The sequence below is a fragment of the Hypanus sabinus genome, chromosome 6, assembly GCF_030144855.1.
Source record: "Hypanus sabinus isolate sHypSab1 chromosome 6, sHypSab1.hap1, whole genome shotgun sequence".
NCBI lineage: Eukaryota > Metazoa > Chordata > Chondrichthyes > Myliobatiformes > Dasyatidae > Hypanus > Hypanus sabinus.
In genome coordinates, this window is record NC_082711.1 from 1603345 (window position 1) to 1619549 (window position 16205).

Consider the following 16205-nt stretch of genomic DNA (forward strand, 5'->3'; position numbering starts at 1 on the left):
ACCTAAATAGGCCATGGTTCTCCAGGTGCTCGTCAATCCTATTCCTAGAAATCCTTTCCATTAGCTTTCCTATAACTGATGTATGACTCAGCAGTCTCTAGTTTCCAGGATTATCACTATTTTCCTCCTTGACCAATAGAACATTAGTTACTCGACACTTTGCTTGTAGCTGGATGTGACACGAAGAATTTGGTCAAGGTTTCAGCATTCTAACTTTTCTCTCAACAATGATAGATATATCTGTCCCCTTAGGCTGTGGGGACATCCGCTTATTTTTTAAGAGACTCAACACTATATCTTTCTTTATCTCAATACGCCTTGACGTATTGGCATGCTCTACATTGATTTCTTTTGCTTGCTGTCCTTCACTAACCTTGGTAAATACCTAAGCAAAGTACTTATTTAGAACCTCACTAACATCCTCCTCCTTTTATCCTTGTGAGGTTCTTCCCTCTCTAGTTATCCTCGATCTTGGATTTATGTATATAATGCTGTGGAATTCTCTTTAATCACACTTGTCAAGGACTTTTCATGCCCCCCTGGCTTTCCTAATTCTCTTAAGTTCTTTCATGGCATCTTTATAGTCCTCAAGGGCTAGATTGAATTTTGGTTTCCGGAACCTTGTGTATACCATTATCTTGTCTATAGTCACCACCACTTACAACATCCAATGTTCTCTTAGCTTACCATCCTTGTAAGTTCAGTTGAGGACGTGTCCTATACTCTGCAGTTAGTCTTTTAACAGTCTCTGTATGCTGATGGAATTTGCCCAAAAACAGCTGTTTCCAATTAATTCTCTATTAGTACCTGCGTAATATCTGTAATTTATGTCACTCTAGTTCAGGGGTGGGCAAACTTTTTGACTTGAGGGCCACAAAGGGTTCTAAGATTTGACAGGGGGGCCGGACCAGGAGCAGATGGACGGAGTGTTTTGGTAATACACCTCATAAGAGAAAATAAAATATCATGGGATATGTAGAAAACATGTGCTTTAATTTCAATTGAAAATGAACACATGCATTACAACAAAATATCTCTTTGAGGTCCCATGGTATTTAGCTATTTATTGAAATGACTTTTAAAACACTGAAAATTAAATGAATAAAATACAGCTTTTTTTAATAGTAACAGTTATTATTTTAAAGCACTGAAAATTCTGTTATCCTTCAAGATATTATTGTAGCGGTGTGCTACAAGCAGCGCTAAAATTACGACACGGAGTCGGTAACTGCAGTCGAAGGAAAAAACTTTATTCGAAAACTTCAGCCTCACTTTTAAGCCTCTGTCAACCGGCCCCCCATGGCGAAGAGGCTCCAAAGCTCTGTGCTCGCAAACCCCCGTAGGCTATCTAATTGTGAGTCGGTTCGCATACGCTAGGAAATGAGCCGCCACATAACCCCCCCCCAGAACCGGCGATACACCCCCCAATGTCCACAGCCTGGGCCAGAACCTGCTTGGGAGGTCGGCCTCTGCGCCGAGGCGCCGGAAACTCGGCCGGTTGCGCCAGGTCCACATGGGCCGGCTTGAGGCGGTCCACCGTGAAAACCTCCTCCTTCCCCCCAACGTCCAGCACGAACGTGGACCCGTTGTTCCGGAGCACCGTAAACGGCCCCTCGTATGGCCGCTGCAGCGGTGGCCGATGCCCGCCCCTTCGTACAAACACAAACTTACAGTTCCGTAGGTCTTTGGGTACGCAGGTCGGGTGCCGCCCATGCTGTGAAGTGGGTATGGGGGCCAGGTTACCGAGCTTCTCGCGAAGTCTGCCCAGGACTGCAGCGGGTTCTTCCTCTTGCCCCCTCGGGGCTGGTAGGAACTCCCCGGGGACGGCCAGGGGCGCGCCGTATACCAACTCGGCCGACGAGGCGTGCAGGTCGTCCTTGGGCGCTGTGCGGATGCCGAGAAGGACCCAGGGAAGCTCGTCCGCCCAGTTGGCTCCTCGCAGGCGGGCCATGAGGGCCGACTTCAGGTGACGGTGGAAACGCTCCACTAGCCCGTTCGACTGTGGGTGGTAGGCAGTGGTGTGGTGCAGCTGAGTCCCCAAAAGGCTGGCCATAGCTGACCACAGGCTGGAGGTGAACTGGGCGCCTCTGTCGGAGGTAATGTGGGCTGGTACACCAAAGCGGGATATCCAGGTGGCGATCAGGGCTCGGGCGCAAGATTCGGAGGTGGTGTCGGTGAGCGGGACCGCCTCTGGCCATCTTGTGAACCGGTCCACGATAGTCAGGAGGTAACGCGCTCCGCGCGACACTGGCAGGGGGCCCACGATATCCACATGAATGTGGTCGAAACGCCGGTGGGCGGGATGGAACTGCTGCGGTGGGGCTTTGGTGTGCCGCTGAACCTTGGCCGTCTGGCAGTGCATGCACGTCCTGGCCCATTCACTGACCTGTTTGCGGAGTCCGTGCCAAACGAACCTGCTGGAAACCATCCGGACAGTTGTCCGGATGGAGGGATGCGCCAAGTTATGAATGGAGTCGAAAACACGTCGCCGCCAGGCTGCGGGGACGACCGGACGGGGCTGGCTGGTGGCGACGTCACAGAGTAGGGTCCTCTCACCCGGGCCCACGGGGAGGTCCTGGAGCTGCAAACCAGAGACTGCAGTCCTGTAACTCGGAATCTCCTCATCTACCTGCTGTGCCTCTGCCAGTGCCTCAAAGTCTACCCCTTGGGAAAGGGCATGAACGGTAGGGCGAGAGAGCGCATCCACCACGACATTGTCCTTACCCGAGACGTGCCGGACATCCGTTGTGTATTCAGAGATGTAGGACAGGTGGCGTTGCTGGCGGGATGACCAGGGGTCGGATGCTTTCGTAAACGCAAAGGTAAGCGGTTTGTGGTCCGTGAACGCGGTGAAGGGCCGACCTTCTAGGAAGTACCTGAAATGCCGGATTGCCAGGTAGAGCGCCAACAGTTCCCGGTCAAAAGCACTGTACTTGAGCTCGGGTGGCCGCAGGTGTTTGCTGAAAAACGCCAGGGGTTGCCAGCGACCTGCGATGAGCTGCTCCAGCACCCCACCGACTGCCGTGTTTGATGCGTCCACTGTGAGGGCGGTAGGGGTGTCCATTCTGGGATGTACTAGCATTGCGGCGTCAGCCAAAGCTTCCTTCGTTTGAACGAAAGCGGCGGCGGACTCCTCGTCCCAGGTAATGTCCTTGCTCAGACCCGACATCAGGGCGAACAGGGGGCGCATGATCCGGGCAGCTGAAGGGAGGAAGCGGCGGTAGAAATTGACCATACCTACGAATTCCTGAAGGCCTTTGATCGTGGTGGGTCGGGGGAAGTGGCGGACCGCATCTACCTTAGCGGGCAGAGGGGTTGCCCCGTCTTTAGTAATCCTGTGGCCCAGGAAGTCAATGGTATCAAGTCCGAACTGGCATTTGGCAGGGTTGATTGTAAGACCGTACTCACTCAGTCGGGCGCAGAGTTGACGGAGGTGGGACAGATGCTCCTGACGACTGCCGCTGGCTATGAGGATGTCATCCAAATAGATGAACGCGAAGTCCAGGTCCCGTCCCACCGCGTCCATTAACCGCTGGAACGTCTGTGCGGCATTCTTCAGGCCGAACGGCATGCGGAGGAACTCGAAGAGGCCAAACGGGGTGATGAGAGCCGTCTTGGGGACGTCGTCAGGATGCATCGGGATTTGATGGTACCCTCGGACAAGGTCGACCTTGGAGAAGATCCGGGCGCCGTGCAGGTTTGCCGCAAAGTCCTGAATGTGCGGCACAGGGTAGCGGTCCGGTGTGGTAGCCTCGTTCAGCCTGCGGTAGTCGCCGCACGGTCTCCAGCCCCCCGTCGCTTTGGGCACCATGTGCAGGGGGGAAGCCCAGGGGCTGTCGGACCGCCGGATGATCCCCAATTCCTCCATTCTCTGGAACTCCTCCTTCGCCAGTCGGAGCTTGTCCGGGGGAAGCCGCCGAGCACGGGCATGGAGGGGTGGTCCCTGTGTCGGGATGTGGTGCTGTACGCCGTGCCTGGGCATGGCTGCTGTGAACTGCGGTGCCAGAACCGATGGGAACTCCGCCAGGACCCTGGTGAAGTCGTTGTCGGACAGCGTGATGGAGCCGAGGTGAGGGGCTGGCAACTGGGCCGCGCCCAGGGAGAATGTCTGAAAGGTCTCGGCGTGTACCAGTCTCTTCCTGGGCAGGTCAACCAGCAGGCTGTGAGCTCGCAAAAAATCCGCACCCAGAAGCGGTTGGGCTACGGCGGCCAGTGTGAAGTCCCACGTGAACTGGCTGGGGCCGAACAGTAGCTGCACCTGACGGGTGCCATAGGTCCTTACTGTGCTGCCATTCACGGCCCTCAGGGGGGGACCCGGTGCCCTGCTGCGGGTGTCGTAACTTGTCGGAGGTAAAACGCTGATCTCAGCCCCAGTATCGACCAAAAAGCGGCGTCCCGACCTTCTATCCCACACATACAGGAGGCTATCCCGATGGCCAGCCGCCGTAGCCATCAGCGGCGGCTGGCCCTGGCGTTTCCCGGGAACTTGCAGGGTGGGCGACAACGGCGGGCTTCTGCGCCCCACCGCTGGTGGTAGAAGCACCAGTGGTCATTGGGCCGGGGGTTAGTGGGCTCTGCGGCCGGGCCTGGACTGGTTTGCTGCCGGGAGCGTGGCTGGGAGATCTGTGCGATGGACGCCCCGCTCACCTTTTTGGCGTTCCAAAGCAAGTCCGCCCGGGCTGCCACCTTCCGGGGGTCACTGAAATCCGCGTCGGACAGCAGCAGGCGTATGTCCTTGGGCAGCTGCTCCAGGAATGCCTGCTCAAACATGAGGCCTGTGTGTCCCTCGGCCAGAGACAACATCTCATTCATTAAAGCCGATGGAGGTCTGTCGCCCAAGCCATCCAGGTGCAGTAAACGGGCAGCCCGCTCGCGCCGTGAGAGTCCGAAAGTCCTGAGGAGCAGGGCTTTGAATTCCGTGTACTTGCCGTCTGCTGGGGGCGACTGTACGAACTCCGCGACCTGGGCAGCTGTGTCCTGGTCGAGGGAGCCCACCACGTAGTAGTAGCGGGTGTCTTCTGAGGTGATCCGGCGAACGTGGAATTGGGCTTCGGCTTGCTGGAACCATAGGTCCGGGCGCTGTGTCCAGAAACCCGGCAGTTTCAACGAAACCGCATGAACAGAGGCGGCGTCGGTCATTTCTGGTCCAAAAATCGTTTGGACCGTCGGGGTCACCAATTGTAGCGGTGTGCTACAAGCAGCGCTAAAATTACGACACGGAGTCGGTAACTGCAGTCGAAGGAAAAAACTTTATTCGAAAACTTCAGCCTCACTTTTAAGCCTCTGTCAACCGGCCCCCCATGGCGAAGAGGCTCCAAAGCTCTGTGCTCGCAAACCCCCGTAGGCTATCTAATTGTGAGTCGGTTCGCATACGCTAGGAAATGAGCCGCCACATTATCATCATCATTCTCCTCCTGACTGTCTTTATTTCAAAAACAGTAGGAGATGCAGGTCTACTTGTCCTGCTCCTTCTTATTCAATTGTCCCCTGTGCCAAAACTCAACAACGACCAGCACAAGGACAGAACAGTATGCGGAGCGCGTTATTTGATCTGGAGCGCATTTTTTATTTTGAGAACGTACGTGCACCTGCACACTGCTCAAGTCCATCACTTAACAGAAATGACATGTAACATGTAAGGCTTATTGAAAAAAATATTTTCAAATGCATTTTTTACATAACACAACGAAGAAACTTATTTTTAATTTCAGTGGGAACAGTGTTGTTGGTCTCCCTTTTTAGCCAGCGCGTCAAAGTCTGGATTTAGTTTTGTTGTGATTCTCAGGATGGATCTGAGGTGTTGGTCAGTTAACTTGGATCTGTGGCTGGCTTTGTTGATGTTCATGACGCTGAACGCCTGTTCACACAAATAGGTCGAGCCGAACAAAGAGTAAAACGCAAATGTGGAGTAATACGCTGCACCTCAACAAAGGTCAATGTGTGGCGGTGTGCTGCATGCAGCGCTAAAATTACGACACAGAGTCAGTAACTGCAGTCGAAGAAAAAAACTTTATTCGAAATCCCCAGCCTCACTTTAAGCCTCCCTCAACCTGCCCCCCTGTGCAGAGGCTCCAAAGCTCTGTGCTCGCAAATCCCCGTAGGCTACCTCCCTTAGCTGGAACGCTGGCTAATTGTGAGCCCGTTCGGATGTGCCAGGAAATGGGTCGCCACAAATGTATATAGAGTGCGTCATCTGTTGGGAAAACGCCAGAATTGCGGGGAAAAAACGTTAACAAGGTTTATTAATATAATTTCATCAAGTTCTGCGGGCCGGATTAAAAAGCTTAACGGGCCGCATATGGCCCATGCCTGCTCTAGTTTGATACTTTTCTTCAAGTTCTCCATTTTGGCGATGCACCTTGTCTGCACTGTGATTTCTCTGTAACAGTGACACTTTAATTTGCATTTTTTTATCACTCTCCCTTGTTCTACCTCATGGCACTAACGGCAGTGAGATGTCATGCAAAACAAAGATTTTCACTGCACGTCAGTACTTGTTAGAATAATAAACCAATCACCACATTACAGCTCAGCTATAGCCTGCTGTTTTCTTTATCAACCTTCATTATCTGCACCTGACAATCTTTGTTGCCTGCAAACTTACTCAGCCCAAGCCCACCGCCATTTTTGTCCAAATCAAAATCACAAACTATAGAGGCCCCAGCACAGAACACCAGTGGTCAGAGAGCTCCACTCGGAATAATACTGCCTCACAACTGCACTCTCCCGGCGAAGAAAATGAATACCCACATTCCCTGTGGCTTCATCTTCAGGATGAGCTCTGAGCAACTTTAATTTGAAGGCCATGGGAACTAGAGCACATCAGGAACATTGATGTCAGGACACTTTTGCATCATCAATGGGGATGGGAGAAGTTCCAGAAGATGGGAGAGTTGTGGATGTTGTTCCCTTATTCAAGAAAGAGAGTTAGAGATAGCTCAGGAAATTATAGGCCAGTGAGTCTTACTTCAGTGGTTGGCAAGTTGATGGAAAAGATCCTGAGAGACAGGATTTGTGAACATTTGGAGATGTATAATATGATTAGGAATAGTCAGCATGGCTTTGTCAAAGGCAGGTCATGCCTTATGAACCTGATTGAAATTTTTGAGGATGTGACTAAACACGTGAATGAAGGTAGGGCAGTAGATGTAGTGTACATAGATTTCAGCAAGGCATTTGATAAGGTACCCCATGCAAGGCTTATTGAGAAAGTAAGGAGGCATGGGATCCAAGGGGACATTGCTTTGTGGATCCAGAACTGGCTTGTCTGCAGAAGGCAAAGAGTGGTTGTAGATATTCTATCATATTCTGTCATACTATACATGGAGGCAGGTGACCAGTGGTGTGCCTGAGGGATCTGTTCTGGGACCCTTGCTCTTCATGATTTTTATAAATGACCTGGATGAGGAAGTGGAGGGTTGGGTTAGTAAATTTGCTGAAGACACAAAGGTTGGAGGTGTTGTGGATAGTGTGGAGGGCTGTCAGAGGTTACAGTGGGACATTGATAGGATGCAAAACTGGGCTGAGAAAGGGCAGATGGAGTTTAACCCAATTAAGTTTGAGGTGGTTCACTTTGGTAGGTCAAATATGATGGCAGATTATAGTATTAATGGTAAGACTCTTGGCAGTGTGGAGGATCAGAGGGATCTTGGGGCCTGAGACCATAGGACACTCAAAAGTTGCTGCACAGGTTGACTCTGTGCTTAAGAAGGCATACGGTTCATTGGCCTTCATCAATCGTGGGATTGAGTTTAGGAGCCGAAAGTTAATGTTGCAGCTATATAGGACCCTGGTTAGACCCCACTTGGAGTACTGTGCTCAGTTCTGGTTGCCTCACTGTAGGAAGGATGTGGAAACCATAGGAAGAGTGCAGAGGAGATTTACAAGGATGTTGCCTGGATTGGGGAGCATGCCTTAAGAGAATAGGTTGAGTGAATTCAGCCTTTTCTCCTTGGAGTGACGGAGGATGAGGGGTGACCTGATAGAGATGTACAAGATGATGAGAGGCATTGATTGTGTGGATAGTCAGTTGCTTTTTCCTAGGGCTGAAATGTCTTAACATGAAAGGGCACAGTTTTAAGGTGCTTGTGGGTATGTACAGAGGAGATTTCAGGGGTAAGTTTTTTACGCAGAGAATGGTGAATGCGTGGAATGGGCTGCTGGCGATGGTGGTGGAGGCAGATATGATAGAGTCATTTAAGAGACATCTGGATAGGTATATGGAGCTTAGAAAAAAGACAGCTATGGGTAACCTAGGTAAATTCCAAGGTAAGGACATGTGCGGCACAGCTTTGTGGGCCGAAGGACCTGTATTGTGCTGTAGGGTTTCTATGTTTCTATGACCGGCAATTCTGTAAGGAAGGACAGGCAGGAATTAGACAATGATGGATTGGGCAGATTCAACTGTATTTTAATGCTATAAGCATTAAAGGTAAGGGTGACCATTACAGAGAAGGGAAAAAACTGGATCCTTAATGTAACAACACATACAAAATGGTGGAACGTAGCAGGCCAGCAGCATCCAGAGGAAGAAGTACAGTCGACATTTCAGGCCGAGACCCTTTGTCAGGACTAACTGAAAGAAGAGATAGTAAGAGATTTGAAAGGGGGAGGGATGAAGCTAAGAGCTGGAAAGTTGATTGGCAAAAGGGACACAGAGCTGGAGAAGGGGGAGGATCATGGGACAGAGGTCTAGGGAGAAAGAAAGGGGGAGGGGAGCACAGAGGGAGATGGAGAATATGCAAGGAGTAATTGTGAGAGGGGCAGAGAGAGGGAAAAAAAAAGAGGGGGGGAATAGATAAATAAGGGATGGGGTAAGAAGGGGAGGAGTGGCATTAATGTTCCTTTCACAATCACTCCTTGCCATCACTCCTCCCATCTTCTTCCAGTGCTCCCCTCCCCTTTCATTCTCCCTGGGCCTCCCATCCCATGATCCTCCCCTTCTCCAACTCTGTGTCCCTTTTTCCAATCAACTTTCCAGTAGCTTCATCCCCCCCCTCTCCTCCTGGCTTCTCCTGTCACTTTGGATCTCCCCCTCCCCCTCCCACTTTCAAATCTCCTACTGTCTCTTCTTTCAGTTAGTCCTGACGAAGGGTCTCGGCCTGAAATGTGGACTGTACATCTTACTATGGATGCTGCCTGGCCTGCTGTGTTTCACCAGCATCTTGTGTGTGTTGCTTGAATTTCCAGCATCTGCAGATTTTCTTGTGTTTGGATCCTTAATGTTCTAGGATTTCAATATTTTAGAAATATAGAGTCAGAGGTTAAAAAATGGGAAGTATAGTGTTAATCAGTGGCTATAGCAGATATACTTGGTAGCCATGAAGGACCCGTTCAATACTTAGATGAGTGGATTAGAAGCTGTCCTTTAGCTTGGTGGTATGTGGTTTTTGCATCTTTCTGCCAGATGAGAAGGGGGCAGAAGAGAGAATGTTCAGTGCGGTTGTGAGTGACCTTTGATTATGTTTGCTGGTTTATTGAGGCAAGGAGAAATATAGACAGAATCCATGGAGGGGGCAGCTGATTTCAATGTTGTACTGAGCTGTGTCTACAACTCTGCAATTTCCTGTGGTCTTGGGACGAGCAGTTGTCATACCAAGCTGTGATGCATTCATAAAGGACTCTTCCTATGATAAAGGGATATGACTTGGAGTGTAAAAGTGGGCGTCTCAAATTTGTTTAGCCACCTGAAAAAAAGGAGCTGCTTTGCCTTCTTTGCCAGCGCATGTGTGTTTGGATGTGGACAGGCATTCCCAAGAATGTGAAGCTCACAACCTGATCGACCTCAGCACCATAAATGTAAACCACCACCTTTTTAAAGCCAGTGACAAGCTCTTGGTTTCTTGATAATTGAGGGAAACATTGTCATGACACCATGTTACTATGCTCTCTATCTCTCTCCTGTATACTGACTCATTGTTATCTGAGATTTGGTGGTGTCCTCTGCAAACCGAGTTAGAGGAGAGTTTGGCTGTGCAGTTGTGAGCACACTTGTAGGGATTGAAGTGGAGAGCTGAGGACTCAGTATTTTGAGAGAACAGTATAGAGTAGTGGTCACCAACTTTTTAAGCCCAAGATCCCCTATCTTGGCCTTGGTGAAAGGCAAGATCAACCCCAGATCGATTAGTTAACACGCATGCGCATCGGGGCAGAAAAGACCAGAAGTAAAACCCCGCAGCCCGGAAGTAGAAATGATGTATAAACACCAGGGGTACCCACCCTTTTTTTGCACCGCGGACCGGTTTAATATTGACAATTTTCTTGTGGACTGGCCGACGGGGGGTGGTGTTAAACATGACGGGAATACAGCGATACTCAAAGCAGGTTCCTTATGTCCAGTCTATTTCTGCAATTTAGTTTTCACGGCTCTCAGCACTTGGCTTCTGTTCCGCTTGCTCATGTTTTTTCCCGCTGAAAAAACTCAACGGGTTTGTCTTTAAGTGCAGGGTGCTTGGACTCAAGGTGCCAAAGCAGTTTTGAGGGCTTCATTGCCTCATTAGATGGCCTCCGGGCCCGAACTGCAGCCTCCCGCCCGCCAGCCGCCTTGGCCAGGTGCTACTGTTCCCGTACCGGGTAGCGGCGGTCGCAGTCCGGAGAAAGCAACCGACCGACTGAGCGAGCAGTGTGACAGGGCGCGCGCCTGCCCCCTTGTAAGATCTATCGGCCAACAAAAGTTTGGCTGAAAGTTTGACTTTCAGTAGATTGCAGCGAAGTAGTGGCTGTGCTACTTACAAAACCCTGGGCCCGAATTAGGTCGTCTGCAAATATGTTAGCTGGGTTCCCCACGAACATTTGGTGTGCTAAATAGGTTTAGAGGTGGCGCCCATCTGTTCACGCTCCAGGCCGGTAGCAACGGCACTTCCCGCCGGCTGCGCGAGGCCAACCAGTGATCCTTGGCGCAAGGGTATCACTGCGTTTAGGCGATTGATGACCTCGCGTGTGTTCAAGTTCAACAGTGGGTGTGACAGGGAATGAGGAAAGGTGCAGCTGACACTGTAGTGCGGGGGAGCTACACGCATGCGCAATGGGCAGAAAGAATGGAAATAAAACCCTACAACCCAGAAACAATCTCTCAACAGTATTTGTGTATTTATTTTTCATTTCTTTTTCGGGATCTACTGGGAAAATCTCAAAGATTGACCAGTCGATCGCGATCGACAGGTTGACGACCACTAGTATAGAGGATAGTTGTGATGTTGCTGCCGATCTTGTTTGCAGTTTGTTAGTCGGGAAGTCACAGGTCCATCTGCAAAAAAAGTGAGTCCCTGATCCAGAATTTTGGAGATGTTTGCTTGGAATTCTAATATTGTTGTCAATAAATAATAGTTTATAAAATAAATTCAGAAAAATGAGGGGTGTCCTCATTGAAACCTATCAAATGTTGAAAACCCTTGATAAAGTGGACGTGGAAAGTATGTTTCCTATGGTGGGAGAGTCTAAGACCAGAAAGCAGCCTCAGAATAGAAGGGTATCCTTTTTGAATGGAGATGAGGAATTTCTTTAGCCAGACAGTGGTGAGAATCTGGAATTTGGTGCTACAGATGGCTTTGGAAGTCAGGTTATTGGGTCTATTTCAAGCAGAAGTTGATTATTGTTTAGTTAGGGCATGAAGGGTGAAGGCAAGAGATTAGGGCTGTGAGGAAAATTGGCTCAGCCATGATGAAATGGTGGAGCAGACTCAATGGCAAAATGGCCTAATTCTGCTCCTATATCTTATGGTCTTGTGGTCTGATATGGGTGTCTCAGTTGCTTCAGGGATGCATGTAGGACCAGGGAGGTGGACCTGTTTTTGCTGTAGGAGAATTGCAGTGTGTTGAGTTTGTTTAGGAGGTTGGAATTGATGTGTATCATGATGACCCTCTAATGGCAGATAGAGTTTAATCTTGACAAGTGTTGCACTTTATCTTAAATTCCCCTCATGTACAGTTGAAAAGAAAGGTTTGTGAACTCTTTGTGAATCTAGTTTTCTGCATTAGTTACTCACAATAAGTGGTCTGATCTAAATGAATAACACACAGACCATTGTACTTCTTGTCAATACTGCGTATACTATTTAAACAATTACAGACTTGGTTCAAAAAAAGTATCTGAACCTCTGGAGTAATGCCTTTTTACTAAGGCTATTTGGAGTCGGGTGTTCTCATCAATGAGCTGAGATTGGAGGTGTGGTTTGTAGAGATGTCCTGCTCTATATAATAAAAAAAGGTTACTGACAGAGCTTGCTCTTAAGGTTTGTTTATGTGCACCGTGCCTCGATCAAAACAACCTTCAGAGTACCTTAGAAGAATTGTAGAGATGCATGAAGCTGGAAAAGGCTACAAAAGCATTTTTAAAGAGCTGAGTGTTCATCAGTCTACAGCAAGAGAATTTGTCTATAAAAGGAGGAAATTCAGTACTGATGCTACTCTCCCTAGGATTAGGTGTCCGGGAAAGATCAAACCAGGAGTAATGCAGAAGGAAGTGAAAAAGAACCCAAGAGTAACAGCAAAAGACATGCAGAAATCTCTTTTGCTTGCTAAAGTCTCTGTTCGTGTGTTCACTCTAAGAAAAATACTGAACAAGAAGGACACCATGGAGGAAACTACTGCTCTGCAACAAAAAAAACATTGCTGCATGACTCAAGTTTGCAAAAGACCCACCCAGATATTCCTTTTTAAATTTTTTTAAAAATTTAATTTAAATATAATTTTTATACATTCATAAGTACACATTGAGATAATATAAGAAGTAATAAGGCACTTAAATAGTGCAGTTGTAATTCCACCCTAATAGACTAAGCAATGACAATAATTGTTAAGAAAAATAGTAATAATAGTGGACTAATAATAATTTCCATGTATCTCTTATGAACCATTACTTCTGGTCCAAAATATTATATGTAACCCTATGTAACTACCATTGTAGGATTTTATATCCTAACTCGTTCATGTTTGCTCCTACCCCGAAACATAATTATCCAATCCCTATGTACTTATTTACTTAATTTTTTCATATTTTTCCCCTTTCCCAAATCTTTTCCTTTACTTGTGTTAATTCCCTATTTTCAAAAAAACCAAGGGTGCTTACATTAGCAATATTACTGTGTTGATGAGAAAAGCAATATAAATCATTAGGAGAGTCATCCAAAGTCTGCTCGCTTTGGGGTTATAAATTCAATCCATTTATTCCAAATTTGATTAAATTTTTCTTTTTGAATTCTCGAAAGTGTAGGTCATCTTTTCCATTTTAAATATTTCCAAAATAATTTAATGCCAATCTTCTAATGTAGGTGATATTGGATTTAGCCACTTTTTGGTGATTGATTTCTAGCTTGCCGCTAAGAGAACCTGTAGCAACTTTGTCTTTCTTCTGATCCAAAAACAGTACATGTCCCAAATAGAGCATCTCAAGACCACCTGGATGTTTCAGAATGCTTCTGGACAGTGTTCTTTGGAAAGATAAGACAAAAGTTGAACTCTTTGGTAGAAATGCACAAGGGCACTGCACAGCAACACCAAAACCTCATCCTAACTGTGAAGCTTGATGGAAGGAGCATCATGGTTTGGGCTGCTTTGCTGCCTCAGCCTGGAGAGCTTCCAATCATTGATTGAGGGAACAATGACTTTAAAGTGAATCAAGGGTTTTTGCAGGAGAATGTCAGGGTAGTGGTCCGTCACCTGAAACAAGTTGGATAATGCAACAAGATAATGATCCAAAACATGAGTAAATCAGCAGCGATGGTTTAAAAGGAAGAAAATTCATGGTTTGGAATGGCCAAGTCTTGAGTCCTGACCTTAAGCCAATTGAGATGCATGACCTGAAGAGGGCTGTTCAGGTAAGGTATCCCTGAAATGATGATTAACTGAAACAGTTTTGTCTGGAGGAATTCTAAAATTCCTCCTCACTATTGTGCAAATCTAATCAGTAGCCCCAGGAAATGTTTTGGTGGAGGTTATTGCTGCTAAAGGAGGTTCCACCAGATATTAAATACAGGGGTTCCTTCACTTTTTCCAGTCTGGATTGTTAATGATTAAACATTGTGTTCAAAAAAGACTTGAAAGGTACAGTTATTCGTGTGTCATTAGTTTAGGCAAATTGTGTTCTTGTGACCACACTTTATGAATAATTAATATAGCAAACCATGTAATTGCAAAGGGTTCACAAACTTTTTCTTGCAACTGTATCTGCCTCCACCTCCACTACATGTAGTGTGTTGCAAGGATCCAATACTTAAAAAAAAGCACAACTTTAAAGTTTATAATAATTGGAAGTCATAGGGTAAATGATGTCTTCTTCCCAAAGTGAAGTGTGAAATTCTAGAGGGTAGAGCTTTAAGGTGAGAAGGAGAATGTTGAAAGGGGATTTATAAGTCAGGGTTTTTGTTACTGGTTCTGGGGGAATGGTGGAAGCAGATATGACAATGGTAAGAGTTACTGAACAAGCAGGCAATGTGAAGGCAGGTGTATAGCTGAAATTAGCATTGTAGTTGGCACAGACATTGTGGGCTGAAGGGCCTGTTCCTAAGCTGTGCTGTGCTGTTCTAGTTTTAGAAAGGGAAATAGGACTGACTCAGGAAGTCACTTTGATCTGTGATAATGGATTGTTTCCATTTGCCCTTTAATAATCTTGAGATTCAGCAAACTCCCGCAGTGTTTTCTGGGCCCTTTGATTAGGGTTGGGGATTACAGGGCTCCCTGAGTTCAGAAAGATTTCTCTTTTGATGCTTTAGTCCACCTTAATCTAGAAGATTCACAATAGCAGGTTAGTCCATCAGGCTCTTCAGCACAACCCTGCCATTCAAAGATATCATTGCTGGCCTTATTACTAGGATGTTACCTGGGTTTCAGCAATTAAGTTACAGAGAAAGGTTGAACAAGTTAGGTCTCTATTCATTGGAGCGTAGAAGGTTGAGGGGGGGATTTGATCGAGGTATTTAAAATTTTGAGAGGGATAGATAGAGTTGACGTGAACAGGCTGTTTCCATTGAGAGTAGGGGAGATTCAAACTAGAGGACATGATTTGAGAGTTAGGGGGCAGAAGTTTAAGGGAAACACGAGGGGGTATTTCTTTACTCAAAGAGTGATAGCTGTGTGGAATGAGCTTCCTGTAGAAGTAGTAGAGGCCAGTTCAGTTGTGTCATTTAAGGTAAAATTGGATAGGTATATGGACAGGAAAGGAGTGGAGGGTTATGGGCTGAGTGCGGGTAGGTGGGACTAGGTGAGATTAAGGGTTCGGCACGGACTAGGAGGGCCAAGATGGCCTGTTTCCGTGCTGTGATTGTTATATGGTTATTCCACAGTTGGCTATCTTCAGCAGATAAGGTAAAAGGCAAAAAAAGATCCATATAACTTTTTGGTACAGTATTCGCTTACCTTTTCTGGTCAGTTTTGATGGGTTTGATTCTGTAGCAAACTAACTTCCCTCTGCTTCCATACAGGGTGGTGACATTATGAAGCTGGAAAATGGGCAGACAAAGCTTGGCTTGCCACCGCTCAACCCAGAGCAGCAGGAGGCACTGCAAAAGGTAAGCAAAGAGCTGAAAGGTCGTGACCCTCAACTTAGTGGATCGAAACGCCTGTGTCCATGCCATATTTGGAAAGGTAATTTTTTCAATGCTAAGAGAGTGAGGCCACTGCCATTTGGAGGTAAGGTCAATGAGCATGAGTGTGTCAGTGCATTCAGACAGTGTGTATGGGGGCACAGAAATTTACATGGGGTGGGGCAGGGAAGCTCAGCTACTTTGGTTATAGGGATCTAAGCACTGATCTTCTGATCCTGTACCACTGGTACATTGTGCTATAATACATTACTTTTTAAAATACTGCATGGTGTTTTTAGGCTGAAGAATGTGATCAAGAAACTTAGGCTAATATCAGCAGTAGGCAAATATCCTAGACCGATGAAACAAGCTCTTCAGCCAACCATATCCACACCAACCTTGCTCATGCAAATACATTAACTATATGTCTTTCCTGTGTAACTGTTTAAATGCCTCTTAAATGCAGAAATGTTAGAATGAGAAACATTCCTGGCACCATGTTACAGGTTTTGACCTCTGTCAAAAAAAATTGAACAGCTTTCAGATCCCCTTTAAAACTTTTTCCCCTCAGCTTAAACTTATGCCCTGTTATTTACCATGGAAAAATATTTGACTATCCCGGTGCACAGGAGTGAAATTAGGCCATTCAGCCCAACAAGTCTGTGCTCCACTATTTGATCATGGCTGA

The 16205-nt window shown here is 47.2% G+C and overlaps 1 protein-coding gene across 3 annotated transcripts in view; it reads left to right on the forward strand.

The window, feature by feature from the left end:
- The window catches only part of LOC132395234 (poly(U)-binding-splicing factor PUF60-like), an 88250-nt gene that overhangs the window by 20040 nt on the left and 52005 nt on the right, over positions 1–16205 (forward strand). For all 3 annotated transcript variants that reach the window (XM_059971525.1, XM_059971527.1, XM_059971526.1), the window contains one exon: positions 15416–15502. In XM_059971525.1, coding sequence (XP_059827508.1) covers positions 15416–15502 — 87 coding nt within the window. The remainder of the gene's footprint in view (positions 1–15415; positions 15503–16205) is intronic.